The 13,244-nt window shown below is 44.8% G+C and overlaps 1 protein-coding gene across 2 annotated transcripts in view; it reads right to left on the minus strand.

Annotated features, from left to right (window-relative positions):
- LOC138287510 (prostaglandin F synthase 1-like) overlaps positions 1-13,244 on the minus strand; it is a 546,660-nt gene that overhangs the window by 416,025 nt on the left and 117,391 nt on the right. For both annotated transcript variants that reach the window (XM_069227976.1, XM_069227977.1), the window contains exon 3: positions 675-791. In XM_069227976.1, the coding sequence (XP_069084077.1) occupies positions 675-791 (117 nt within the window). The remainder of the gene's footprint in view (positions 1-674; positions 792-13,244) is intronic.

Genomic DNA, 13,244 nt, shown 5'->3' on the forward strand with positions numbered 1-13,244 from the left:
GAGTTTACAAGTACATTAAATATGTCAATTGAGTGTAAGTCAATTCTACCATGTTTAAGGGAGAGAGCACAAAAATGTTAGTACCGGTTAGCAGTCGTAAAGTGCACAGAAAACTAAAGGCCAACAAAACCAGTTCAGAAAACAGGAGGGTGAAGGCAAAAAGTTTGAGAGTGGGAGCAACTACATGCCAAAGTTTAACCATGTGATGCAAGTAGTGCTAACATGTAGAATACTTTAGGGCAATCATAGTGTATCATCCTGGTCTTCATGTTGGTCTCTATAGTAAATAAAATTCTAAAGATCTGCACTGAAGCATGCACCCACATACCTACGCATGAAATTTAAACAACACACACACACACACACACACACACAACCACACATATGTTTACATGCACAAGGTCCCTAGAATTAAAACATGACGTCTTTGTTGTGATGTTCTTGTGTGGTGGAGAATAAATGAATTTTGAGCAATACTCCCAGAGTGTCCGCATCTGATGATTTGTTTGCGACACAAAGTTGGACTTTGGCTTCAAAGTTTACATGGATGTGGCAAATCCCACCTTGCCATGCACCAGCTGTGGTCTGGCACCCTGCTCACTTTTCCTTCCACTTGTTTTCCATATGGACTTTCCTTTTAAAGACTCACACATAAACATACACATACACTTTACCTTTAAAGACACAGGCCAGTGTATAAGATAAAGATCGAGGTAGTCCAGCTGAAGGCTTTTCAAGCTTTGCTCCAGGTTGGGCCGCACCATATCTGGAGATAAAAAGGTGCACCACACCTGCAACAAAAAAACAGACACATTTCATGCATCCTAATTTCTCTTCTTTTCTTTGTGTGATATAATTTGCCTCCCGGCATGGCACTGGGATCAAATTGAAATTACATTCACTAATGGATGATGTAATTGACAGATCTGCATGCCCCACTAGGACTAATTTTATTGAACAACTAACACAACCTGCGAATCAGTGATAACACTCAATGTCATCCATCTTTGAGATAAGGTCATCAAATCAACAGCAAAAGGACTTTACTGACTGGTACTAGCAGGCAGAAACCTAAGTGTACTTCATTCGTTAAGATAAACTCAAATACTCAAGGTGCACACTTACTCCTTAGCTTTGAAAAAAACGGGTATTTGCCTACAGCCGTAGAGAGAAATGTTAATGTTTTCACACTTTGCAATACCTTGAGCATAAAGGGCAGCCAAGCTACGAGAAAGACCTAACTTTTTAAAAGTCAGAATTGTTTACTTAACAAGTTGAACCCTTGTCTTGGATACAAAAAGCGACATGCATCAAGAACAAGGTTGAATCCTGGCAAGTTCCATCTTTCCGAGGTCAGTTAATGGAACTTCATTAAATTAGGTGTGAGTAACACCTGTTAGGTAAAAATGGCTTAAGTGCATTACTAAGCACTATATCAAACCAAATTAATATTACAGTAGAAAGTAAGACATAAATGAAGTGAATCAGGTCAAGACTGATCTTAAAAATAATGGATGGCCACTAATGTCCTTCTTGTCCCATAGGCTGTACACTGATGAGTTGTAATGACTCAGACAAGTTTATCTATTGCAGTTAGATAAGAGGAACATGAAATACCAAGCAGATGGCTAGGTTCTTGTACTTTCTGGAGACTATATTTTCTTATGGGAGATAGACTGACATAGTACAGTTAGATGCAATCAAGTATGTGGTTGTGTGGTTTAGCGTTAGAAGGTGGGGCCTGGTATGAAGAGGTGTGGTCTAATATGCAGTGGTGTAGTCTGGTATGAGGTGGTGTGGACCAGCATGAGATGTGGAGTGGTATGTGGTGATATAGCCTAAGATGATAAAGTGTGACATTGTATGAGATTGTGTGGTCTAGCATAAAGAGATGGGGCCTGGTTAAAGATGATGTGGTCTAGTATGTGGAGGTGTGGTCTGATATGAAGCGGGTGGACTAGCATGAGTCGATTTGTCATGGTATGTGCCTAAGATGATGGAGTGTGGCCTTTAATGAGATTGTGTAGCCTAGCATAAAGAGATGAGGCCTGGTTAAAGATGATGTTATGTAGCCAGTGAGTCATGGGACTTGGTGTGAAGAAAGGAATGGATAATAATCAGGATTTAGTGGGCCCTTTGAGCCTCTGGATCCCAGTACCAATGAACCAGCGGCACTAATGGAAGCTACATGCCTGCTGAAGCACACACAGGCAAGATTCGCTTTATGTGACACTGTCAAAAATAAAATGTCAATACTGTCTTTAACCCACCTCAATTCAAAATTCTTCAGGAATTAAAGACAAAGGCCCTCATTTCGAGACTGGCGATCCTAGGACCGCCAGACTCGTGGTGGCAGTCGGACCGCTGCCAATGCAGCGGTCCGACAGCCACATTATGATCGTGGCGCAAGTGCCACGGTCTGACTATCGGCACCACCACTTTTTTGCCGGCTGACAGCCTGGTGGTGCCGGCAGTCTTAGTCCGCAAAGGCAGCACTGCCCTGGGAATTACAACTCCAGTGTCCGCCAGCTTTTGCATGGTGTTTCCACCACCATGCAAAGGCTGGCGGAGATGGAGTGCCAGGGGCCCCATGGCGGCCCCTGCGATGCCCATGCACTTGCTACGGGCAGTGCAGGGGCCCCCATGGGCAGTCACATCGTGCTTTTCACTTCCTGAATTACATGCAGTGAAAAGCACGACGGGTTCTGTCTCACCTGAAACACAGCAACATTGCCTCCTGCTAGCTTATGAGCTGGAATCAATGTTGTGGGTAGTTTCCTGCTGGGCCAGTGGGTGGAACCTCTGTAAACGCCCGCTGGCCAAGCGAGAAACTCATAATAAGGCCTGCAGGTGGAAAACTGAACTGGCAGTTTTCCGACCTAACGAGTTAGGCGGGCTGCCTCCGCCGCCTGCCAAACTCAGAATGAGGCCCAAAGTATTAATCTTTGATTTCAGAAGAAGATACCCATATACTGGCTGATTTGCATTTTGCACACATGGTGTGACATAATAATCCTGGAGTCCCTACTTAACAAAATGCTGTGATGCTAGACAAATAATTCATTTACCCAAAGCCCCTTTTTTGATCATAGTTGTATATGAGAGCTCAGAGCACCTTCAAATAGTAAGTTCAGGACCTGCGCTGTCCAAAAGCCTCTCATGTATGCATTACTAACCTTGTCTTGAGTACCCTTCTAGTACCCAGGTTGGGCACACTGTCAGCTTAGTTTTACAATTTGTTCCTTTGTTTACCTTTACACACATTTCATTCATATTTTAGTGAGCCTACTTATAGTATTTTATATATTTTATCAGCTGCTTTTTCTAGGAAAGCAAGATTCACCCTCTACATTTAATCAGCCTTTGTACCATGTATAATCTGTACTCCTTGTCCAAGGCTGTTACATACAGTACATGATATACTACATTGTGTTGCCAGCCCAGGAGCCAGCTTCTATCTCCGAGACATAGCATTACATCAGAACTGTTGTGAAAATGATGTATGGGCATTATATAAACTAAACCTAGGCCCGAGGGGGGTAGCGGACTTTCCGGTCATAATCATACTGCGACGGATACTATATGTCAGACAGCTTTACTGATGGTGGCACTGACTTCTCAGCCTCCCAAGAAGACTGTCATCCACACAACAGGCAGACCCCTGCTATTCGATTCAGGTCTTGGGCGGTATCTAAACCCTTAGGTCAGGCCAGGCAGAGGGTTACAACCATAAGGCTCTCAGATCTATAGATGGGGCTTTAGTATGAACCACTAGGCTATTTAGAAACACACAACATGATGGGGTTGGTAATCCTCTTCACGTTGACTGTAATGTTTGTTTCCTTGCACTGCTTCATCTGCCTAATTATTGCAGCACATGCTTTTCATAACAGAATGTGATTTCTTCAATAAACGCATTGAAATCTACTTTGCATCCTGTGTCATTGTAGGAGGCAGGCGTGGCTTGTAGTGGGTACCAGAGGTACTTACACCTTGTGCCAGGTCCAGTTATCCCTTATTAGTGTTGAAGAGGTGTTTCTAGCAGCTTAGGCTGATAGAAGGTAGCTATGGCAAAGCAGCATAGGCTGAACTAGGAGACATGTAAAGCTCCTACTATACCACTGGTGTCATATGCACAATATCATAAGAAAACACAATAAACAGAAGTAATTAAAATAAAGGTACTTTATTTTTATGACAATATGCCAAAAGTATCTCAGTAAGTATCCCCAGTATGAGGATAAGTTATCTACACAAGATATATGTACACAAACCCAAATTATGCAGGTAATAGCAAGAAAAGTAATGCAAGCAGTGTAAAATTACAGTAGATTGCAATAGGAGCACATAGGTATAGGGGCAACACAAACCATATACTCCAAAAGTGGAATGCGAACCACGAATGGACCCGAACCTATGTGAGCTTGTAGGGGGTCGCTGGGACTGTAAGAAAACAGTGAGGGTTAGAAAAATAGCCCACCCCAAGACCCTGAAAGGTAGGTGTAAAGTGCACCTACTACCCCCAGAGAGCACAGAAGTCGTGATAGGGGGATTCTGCAGGAAGAACAAACACCAGCAATGCAACAACAGTGGATTTCAGGACCTGAGTACCTGTAAGACAAGGGGACCAAGTCCAATAGTGGTGACAGTGTCGAGAGTGGGCAGGAGCCCAGGAAATGCCAGCTGAGGGTGCAAGGAAGCTGCCACCAGTTGGAAGAAGCTTGGAGTTCTGCAAGAAAGAAGAGAGCTAAGGACTTCTCCTTTGGAAGACGGATGTCCCACGTCGCGATGAAGCTTGCAGGGGTGTTCGCATGCAGAAAGACCGCAAACAAGCCTTGCTAGCTGCAAGGCTGTGGTAGAGGTTTTTGGGTGCTGCTGTGGCCCAGGAGGGAACAGGATGTCGCCACTTGGAGGAGGAGACAGAGGGGGTGCCCAGCAACTCAGGGAGCCCTCACAGAACGCAGGCAGCACCTGCAGAAGTACCTGAAGAGGCACTTGGAAGAAAATTCCAGAGTCAACCAAAAGTCACAAAAGGGAGTCCCACAACGCCTGGAGGACAACTCAGAAGGTTGTGCACTGCAGGAAGGAGTGGCGGGGACCCAGGCTTGGCTGTGCACAAAGGAAATCCTGGAAGAGTGCACAGGAGCTGGAGCAGCTGCAAATCACGCAGTACCCAGCAATGCAGTCTAGCGTGGGGAGGCAAGGACTTACCTCCACCAAACTTGGACTGAAGATTCACTGGACTGTGAGAGTCACGTGGACAGAGTTGCTGAGTTCCAGGGACCACACTCGTTGTGCTGAGAGGGGACCCAGAGGACCAGTGATGCAGTCTTTTGGTGCCTGCGGTTGCAGGGGGAAGATTCCGTCGACCCACGGGAGATTTCTTCAGAGCTCCTGGTGCAGAGAGGAGGCAGGCTACCCCCAGAGCATGCACCACCTGGAAACAGTCGAGAAAGCTGGCAGGATGAAGCGATACAAGGTTGCTAGTAGTCGTCTTGCTACTTTGTTGCGGTTTTGCAGGCGTCCTGAGCAGTCAGCGGTCGATCCTTTGGTAGAAGGTGAAGAGGGAGATGCAGAGGAACTCTGGTGAGCTCTTGCATTCGTTATCTGAAGAATTCCCCAAAGCAGAGACCCTAAATAGCCAGAAAAGGAGTTTTGGCTACCAAGGAAGGAGGATTGGCTACCAAGAGAGGTAAGAGCCTATCAGAAGGAGCCTCTGACGTCACCTGCTGGCACTGGTCACTCAGAGCAGTCCAGTGTGCCACAAACACCTCTGTTTCCAAGATGGCAGAGGTCTGGGTCACACTGGAGGAGCTCTGGGCACCTCCCCTGGGAGGTGCAGGTCAGGGGAGTGGTCACTCCCCTTTCCTTTATCCAGTTTCGCGCCAGAGCAGGGCTGGGGGATCCCTAAACCGGTGTAGACTGGCTTATGCAGAGATGGGCACCATCTGTGCCCATCAAAGCCTTTCCAGAGGCTGGGGGAGGCTACTCCTCCCCAGCCCTGACACCTATTTCCAAAGGGAGAGGGTGTTACACCCTCTCTCAGAGGAAATCCTTTGTCCTGCCTTCCTGGGCCAGGGCTGTCTGGACCACAGGAGGGCAGAAACCTGTCTGAGGGGTTGGCAGCAGCAGCAGCTGCAGTGGAGACCCCGGAAAGGCAGTTTGGCAGTACCCGGGTACTATGCTAGAGACCCGGGGGATCATGGAATTGTCCCCCCAATGCCAGAATGGCATTGGGGGGACAATTCCATGATCTTAGACATGTTACATGGCCATGTTCGGAGTTACCATTGTGACGCTATACATAGGTAATGACCTATGTATAGTGCACACGTGTAATGGTGTCCCCGCACTCACAAAGTCTGGGGAATTTGCCCTGAACGATGTGGGGGCACCTTGGCTAGTGCCAGGGTGCCCACACACTAAGTAACTTTGCACCCAACCTTCACCAGGTGAAGGTTAGACATATAGGTGACTTATAAGTTACTTATGTGCAGTGGTAAATGGCTGTGAAATAACGTGGATGTTATTTCACGCAGGGTGCAGTGGCAGGCCTGTGTAAGAATTGTCAGAGCTCCCTATGGGTGGCAAAAGAAATGCTGCAGCCCATAGGGATCTCATTGAACCCCAATACCCTGGGTACCTCAGTACCATATACTAGGGAATTATATGGGCGTACCAGTATGCCAATGTGAATTGGTAAATTTAGTCACTAGCCTGTTAGTGACACATTTTAAAGTAAAGAGAGAGCATAACCACTGAGGTTCTGGTTAGCACTGCCTCAGTGAGACAGTTAGGCATCACACAGAGATCACATATAGGCCACAAACTTATGAGCACTGGGGTCCTGGCTAGCAGGGTCCCAGTGACACATAACAAACATACTGACAACATAGGGTTTTCACTATGAGCACTGGGCCCTTGCTAGCAGGATCCCAGTGAGACAGTGAAAACACCCTGACATACTCACAAACAGACCAAAAGTAGGGGTAACAAGGCTAGAAAGAGGCTACTTTCTCACAGTCATGCCTTAGCATACGTGGCTAACCGAGTGAAAGGGGTATGATGTGTTTCCACGATTCCCCTGAGGAATCAGAGTGTCATGTTAAGGTTGCCACAGTGACCCTTTACTCTGATAGATTTGAAGGTTCGGTTGAGGCACTGTGAGCTAGCCAAGAGTAGGGCTGACAGCTACCAAGCGGCATGAGTTGTACCCAGTCTCCAATGCTCGGTGGTACTGCCTTCATAAACACACAGTTCTAGTGCCAAAGTAGAAACCACATAACACCTATAATGTTGCTTATCTATAATAAGAATCTAGCCCACATACAGGAGGTACAAAATGACTCCTGAAATGCCCTTTAGTTCACCAATAGAAACGGGCAAAAGAATGTTTCCCAGTTCATGGAAAAAAGCTCCTGTGTTTACTAAATGCATATAGTTCTCAAATAACTTGAGGTACTAGTAAGATTAAATGCTCCCGCAGGTTATTTTAAATGTTAAGGATACTGCCTTATTATACTATAACATGATGTTTGTTGCATGATTGACATGCAGTACCAAATATTATCAGTGTTCGGTTGTGGACAGCCTCTTAGTGCAAGTGCTTGTGCCTTGGCTGGGTTGTCTGTTCTCCCTGGTAATTTGACTTGCCCAGCTGGGTAAATACATGGGAGCACGTACCAACATATGGAATGAGTAGGTGCTTTGTGTGCATGCTGATTTGCCTGCAACTACAATGATGCATAAAGCAGGCAGGTGCTAGCTGCAGCAAGGAGCATATACTGGCAAGCGATAGGCTCCTTTCAAGATGAATAAGATTTGAATAACTTAACAAGGTTTATTACTTTTATTAATTATTATATGCACCACATGCACACTATGCCCAGCCTGCAGGCTCCAATTGGCACTGTTGTCATGCCTCAGTTGCTTGGTAAAAGTTTGCATGTAGTTCTCAGCAAACTTGTGTGTTTGTGGCTACCCCCAGAAGCAAAATAAACCCAGCCCACTAAGTCCAAAAATCCAAGCTACGGACTCGCCCATTTAGGCGACATCACCAGTAGTGTCTGGTTGCCTGGCAGGCCCGTCCGATGCTGGAGTAGTGCCATGTTAGCAGTGTGTTCAGTGCAGACTGAGCCCCGTCCAACCTCTGGGCCCCGGTACATTTTATCAGCTGCACCAATGGTAGTGATAGAGCTGTGGACCTGTGTTCTTACCATTCTTCTCATGATAGATCTTTTTAGGATGCCTGAGTGGTAAAGGGGAGTTAGTTTGATTTCACAGTATAATTAATAGTGTAACACATTAAGACCAAAACAATAGTGGTAAAATTAAATACATTTTATTACAAATTAAGGGTCAATCATATGTAAATGAATCTAAAAAATAAAAAAACATGCTTTATAAGTACAGAATCGTCAAGGGTAAACCAAAGCGTTGAAAATGTTAAATCACATTAGCATAACATATACAAGCATTTCAGTTGAGGCCATACAAAAGATAAGAAATAGAATTTGATGATCCATGTATACGCTTCACTTCTCCTGTCTGAACATGAATACATCTAATGTAATCTATATTAGGACTAAACTAAAGTTAAGAAACCCTAACTGGTTCTGGGTAAATAGGAAAGAGTCAGCATAGCATAGACTTCAGTAAAAGGTCTCCAAGAAAGGTGTTGCATAGCATAAAGCCATACAAGAGAATAGTAGAGAGGTCTACACTCCTCAGAGTCGCAAAGGAATCTGCTCTCGACTAACATTGTGCATACCAATTAAACCCACAGAACCTTCAAGAAGTTCACACCAACAGCACCAGTAGTTCTCCTTCTTCACACAGTTGAAATTGGCAACTTTCATGAAGTCCCCCTCCCACAGTTTGAACATCAGGACTGCTCTGTATACACAAACAGGAGTATTTTCTTCTTAGTTTGTTAGCGCCTCTCATCCTTGCTAATGTATCCTCCTGGACTTCACTATCTCTAATACACAATATGCCTTTCACTAATATGGAGACACACAAACACACTTTCAAGGAAAAAGAACATTGCAGTGCAAGCAAAACTTCATGTTATAGAATAAACACAGGCAATCAAATGCTTAAGGTTTTTGTCTGTGCCCATCCAAAATACATGATCATGAGTGCATCCTACAATTATAGAAAAAAGGCAACAATTATAAATGAAACATAAATATATATGAAAACTTCAATGAAGACATATAACTCAAATGCATAAATGCATATGTTAATGAGAACTACAAAAGTACATGTTAAAGTTAAACATTAATCTTCTACCATAAATCCACCTTCAATAATACGGTTTGGTGCTTCACTTTACATAAGCAATGTCAAGACACACAATATATATGATATCGGTTACATGTTTATATGATTTCTGTAACATCCAAAGATGGAACCAAAATGATGTCTTTCCAGTACCTTTGTCCTTGAGTATGATGGACTGTAGCCTGGTATTTGGGCGTGTGCTATGGTTTGAAGAGGTAAGGTCTAATATGACAAGATGTGTGCAACGAATTGTGATCTTATTTGACTAGTAGACAAAATAATTGTATTGCGTGCAGCCTCTCCAAAGGGGGTATTTCTATTTAAATATTTATATCAATGCATGGCAGTGAAAATATTTACATATTTATCTTTATGCCATGGCAGTGAAAATAAACGTGCCCCAATAATACATGTTATTTAAAGGAACTGTAATAATAAACCCACATTCACACATTTATTGCTACGGAGCAAAGGTCACATATTTGTTATTTTCACGGTATAGAAAAACTGAAATGAGAAAAACACGTTACTGCCTTATAGATTGCATGTAATATTTACTTTATGCACTTTACATGAATAAAACAGCCTTTGTAAATATATACTATGTTACTTTAATGTGATTTTACCATACTGCGCAAATTTAACGATGTACATCCTGGTTTTGTACAAATTACCTTTTGTTAAAGTACACATGAAAGAAATACCATGACATAAACAATATACGGTGATGTGCAGGTATAAAATGCTATTTTTTACCATTGTTGAGGGAGGGGAGTGGCATCATGACTCACTCGAGGCTTCGCCGCTCGTCTTTTCTCTGTCCCACGCTCAACAATAATAATAAATTGCACAAGGTAATGCTCTTTGCACATCTGAACATATTTATCTTTTACTGTATTGATATTATTTATGATATACGCTGTTTGATATAATCTCTTTGCCTATAAAAACCATCATAGAGTATGCACATGGTCATGAATTTGCTTGTTGTCATGAGACTAGTTGCTCTTTGGGAGAAGGAGATGTTGTTTGAGATCTTGGTTAAATGGTTCTTTACATGAATTGTAATTTTGCAAGGTAGCAGAATTACTGCTGTTCTTTTAATGTATGCTGTTTATCTACTTTTGATGACTTATGTTGTTATTACATGATCGATTATACTTTACTATTAATGAGTAACAATTTAGGCAAACTGAGTAGGTACTTCAACAGAATTGCAATTGTAGAATGGAGCATAATAACTGTTATCGTCTCAATTTATACTGTATATTTTTTGTGTAGGAATTAGATTATTACTCTGATTGATTGAAAAAGATTGTTTAGGCATAGACGCAATTATTTGTTTTCAGGCGCTCTGTGTGTGTACACTTTTAAGAAAAGGTGTGGGCACAAAGGAGAATGTTCCTTTAAATAGATTTTTTGCACTGCACTATGGGTTGGCCCAGTGTAGGAGGCTGGACTGGCTTGTAGTGAGTACCAAGGGGTACTTGCACCTTGCACCAGGCCCAGTTATCCCTTATTAGTGTATAGGGTGTCTAGCAGCTTAGGCTGATAGATAATGGTAGCTTAGCAGAGCAGCTTAGGCTGAACTAGGAGACGTGTGAAGCTACTACAGTACCACTTAGTGTCATATGCACAATATCATAAGAAAACACAATACACAGTTATACTAAAAATAAAGGTACTTTATTTTTTATGACAATATGCCAAAGTATCTTAGAGTGTACCCTCAGTGAGAGGATAGGAAATATACACAAGATATATATACACAATAGCAAAAATATGCAGTATAGTCTTAGAAAACAGTGCAAACAATGTATAGTTACAATAGGATGCAATGGGGAAACATAGGGATAGGGCAACACAAACCATATACTCCAAAAGTGGAATGCAAACCACGAATGGACCCCAAACCTAGGTGACCTTGTAGAGGGTCGCTGGGACTATTAGAAAATAGTGAGAGTTAGAAAAATAATCCTCCCCAAGACCGTGAAAAGTGAGTGCAAAGTGCATTAAAGTTCCCCTAAGGACAAAGAAGTCGTGTTAGAGGAATAATGCAGGAAAGACACAAACCAACAATGCAACAACTGTGGATTTCCAATCTAGGGTACCTGTGGAACAAGGGGACCAAGTCCAAAAGTCACAAGCAAGTCGGAGATGGGCATATGCCCAGGAAATGCCAGCTGCGGGTGCAAAGAAGCTTCGACTGGACAGAAGAAGCTGCGGTTTCTGCAGGAATGAAAAGGGCTAGAGACTTCCCCTTTGGTGGACGGATCCCTCTCGCCGTGGAGAGTCGTGCAGAAGTGTTTTCCCGCCGAAAGAATGCCAACAAGCCTTGCTAGCTGCAAATCGTGCAGTTAGCGTTTTTGGACGCTGCTGTGGCCCTGGAGGGACCAGGAGGTCGCAAATTGGACCAGGAGAGAGAGGGGACGTCGAGCAAGACAAGGAGTCCTCTCAGCAGCAGGTTGCACCCGGAGAAGTGCCAGAAACAGGCACTACGAGGATGCATGAAACGGTGCTCACCCAAAGTCGCACAAAGGAGTCCCACGTCGCCGGAGACCAACTTAGAAAGTCGTGCAATGTAGGTTAGAGTGCCGTGGACCCAGGCTTGGATGTGCACAAAGGATTTCCGCCAGAAGTGCACAGGGGCCGGAGTAGCTGCAAAAGTCGCGGTTCCCAGCAATGCAGCCCAGCGAGGTGAGGCAAGGACTTACCTCCACCAAACTTGGACTGAAGAGCCACTGGACTGTGGGGGTCACTTGGACAGAGTCGCTGGATTCGAGGGACCTCGCTCGTCGTGCTGAGAGGAGACCCAAGGGACCGGTAATGCAGCTTTTTGGTGCCTGCGGTTGCAGGGGGAAGATTCCGTCGACCCACAGGAGATTTCTTCGGAGCTTCTGGTGCAGAGAGGAGGCAGACTACCCCCACAGCATGCACAAGCAGGAAAACAGTCGAGAAGGCTGCAGGATCAGCGTTACAGAGTTGCAGTAGTCGTCTTTGCTACTATGTTGCAGTTTTGCAGGCTTCCAGCGCGGTCAGCAGTCGATTCCTTATCAGAAGGTGAAGAGAGAGATGCAGAGGAACTCGGCTGAGCTCATGCATTCGTTATCTAAAGTTTCCCCAGAGACAGAGACCCTAAATAGCCAGAAAAGAGGGTTTGGCTACCTAGGAGAGAGGATAGGCTAGCAACACCTGAAGGAGCCTATCACAAGGAGTCTCTGACGTCACCTGGTGGCACTGGCCACTCAGAGCAGTCCAGTGTGCCAGCAGCACCTCTGTTTCCAAGATGGCAGAGGTCTGGAGCACACTGGAGGAGCTCTGGACACCTCCCAGGGGAGGTGCAGGTCAGGGGAGTGGTCACTCCCCTTTCCTTTGTCCAGTTTCGTGCCAGATCAGGGCTAAGGGGTCCCCTGAACCGGTGTAGACTGGCTTATGCAGAATTGGGCACATCTGTGCCCAACAAAGCATTTCCAGAGGCTGGGGGAGGCTACTCCTCCCCTGCCTTCACACCATTTTCCAAAGGGAGAGGGTGTCACACCCTCTCTGAGAGGAAGTCCTTTGTTCTGCCATCCTGGGCCAGGCCTGGCTGGACCCCAGGAGGGCAGATGCCTGTCTGAGGGGTTGGCAGCAGCAGCAGCTGCAGTGAAACCCCAGGAAGGGCAGTTTGGCAGTACCAGGGTCTGTGCTACAGACCACTGGGATCATGGAATTGTGCCAACAATGCCAGGATGGCATAGAGGGGGCAATTCCATGATCATAGACATGTTACATGGCCATATTCGGAGTTACCATTGTGAAGCTACATATAGGTAGTGACCTATATGTAGTGCACGCGTGTAATGGTGTCCCCGCACTCACAAAGTTCAGGGAATTGGCTCTGAACAATGTGGGGGCACCTTGGCTAGTGCCAGGGTGCCCTCACACTAAGTAACTTTGCACCTAACCTTTACCAGGTAAAG

The sequence above is a fragment of the Pleurodeles waltl genome, chromosome 4_1, assembly GCF_031143425.1.
Source record: "Pleurodeles waltl isolate 20211129_DDA chromosome 4_1, aPleWal1.hap1.20221129, whole genome shotgun sequence".
In the NCBI taxonomy this organism is placed as follows: domain Eukaryota; kingdom Metazoa; phylum Chordata; class Amphibia; order Caudata; family Salamandridae; genus Pleurodeles; species Pleurodeles waltl.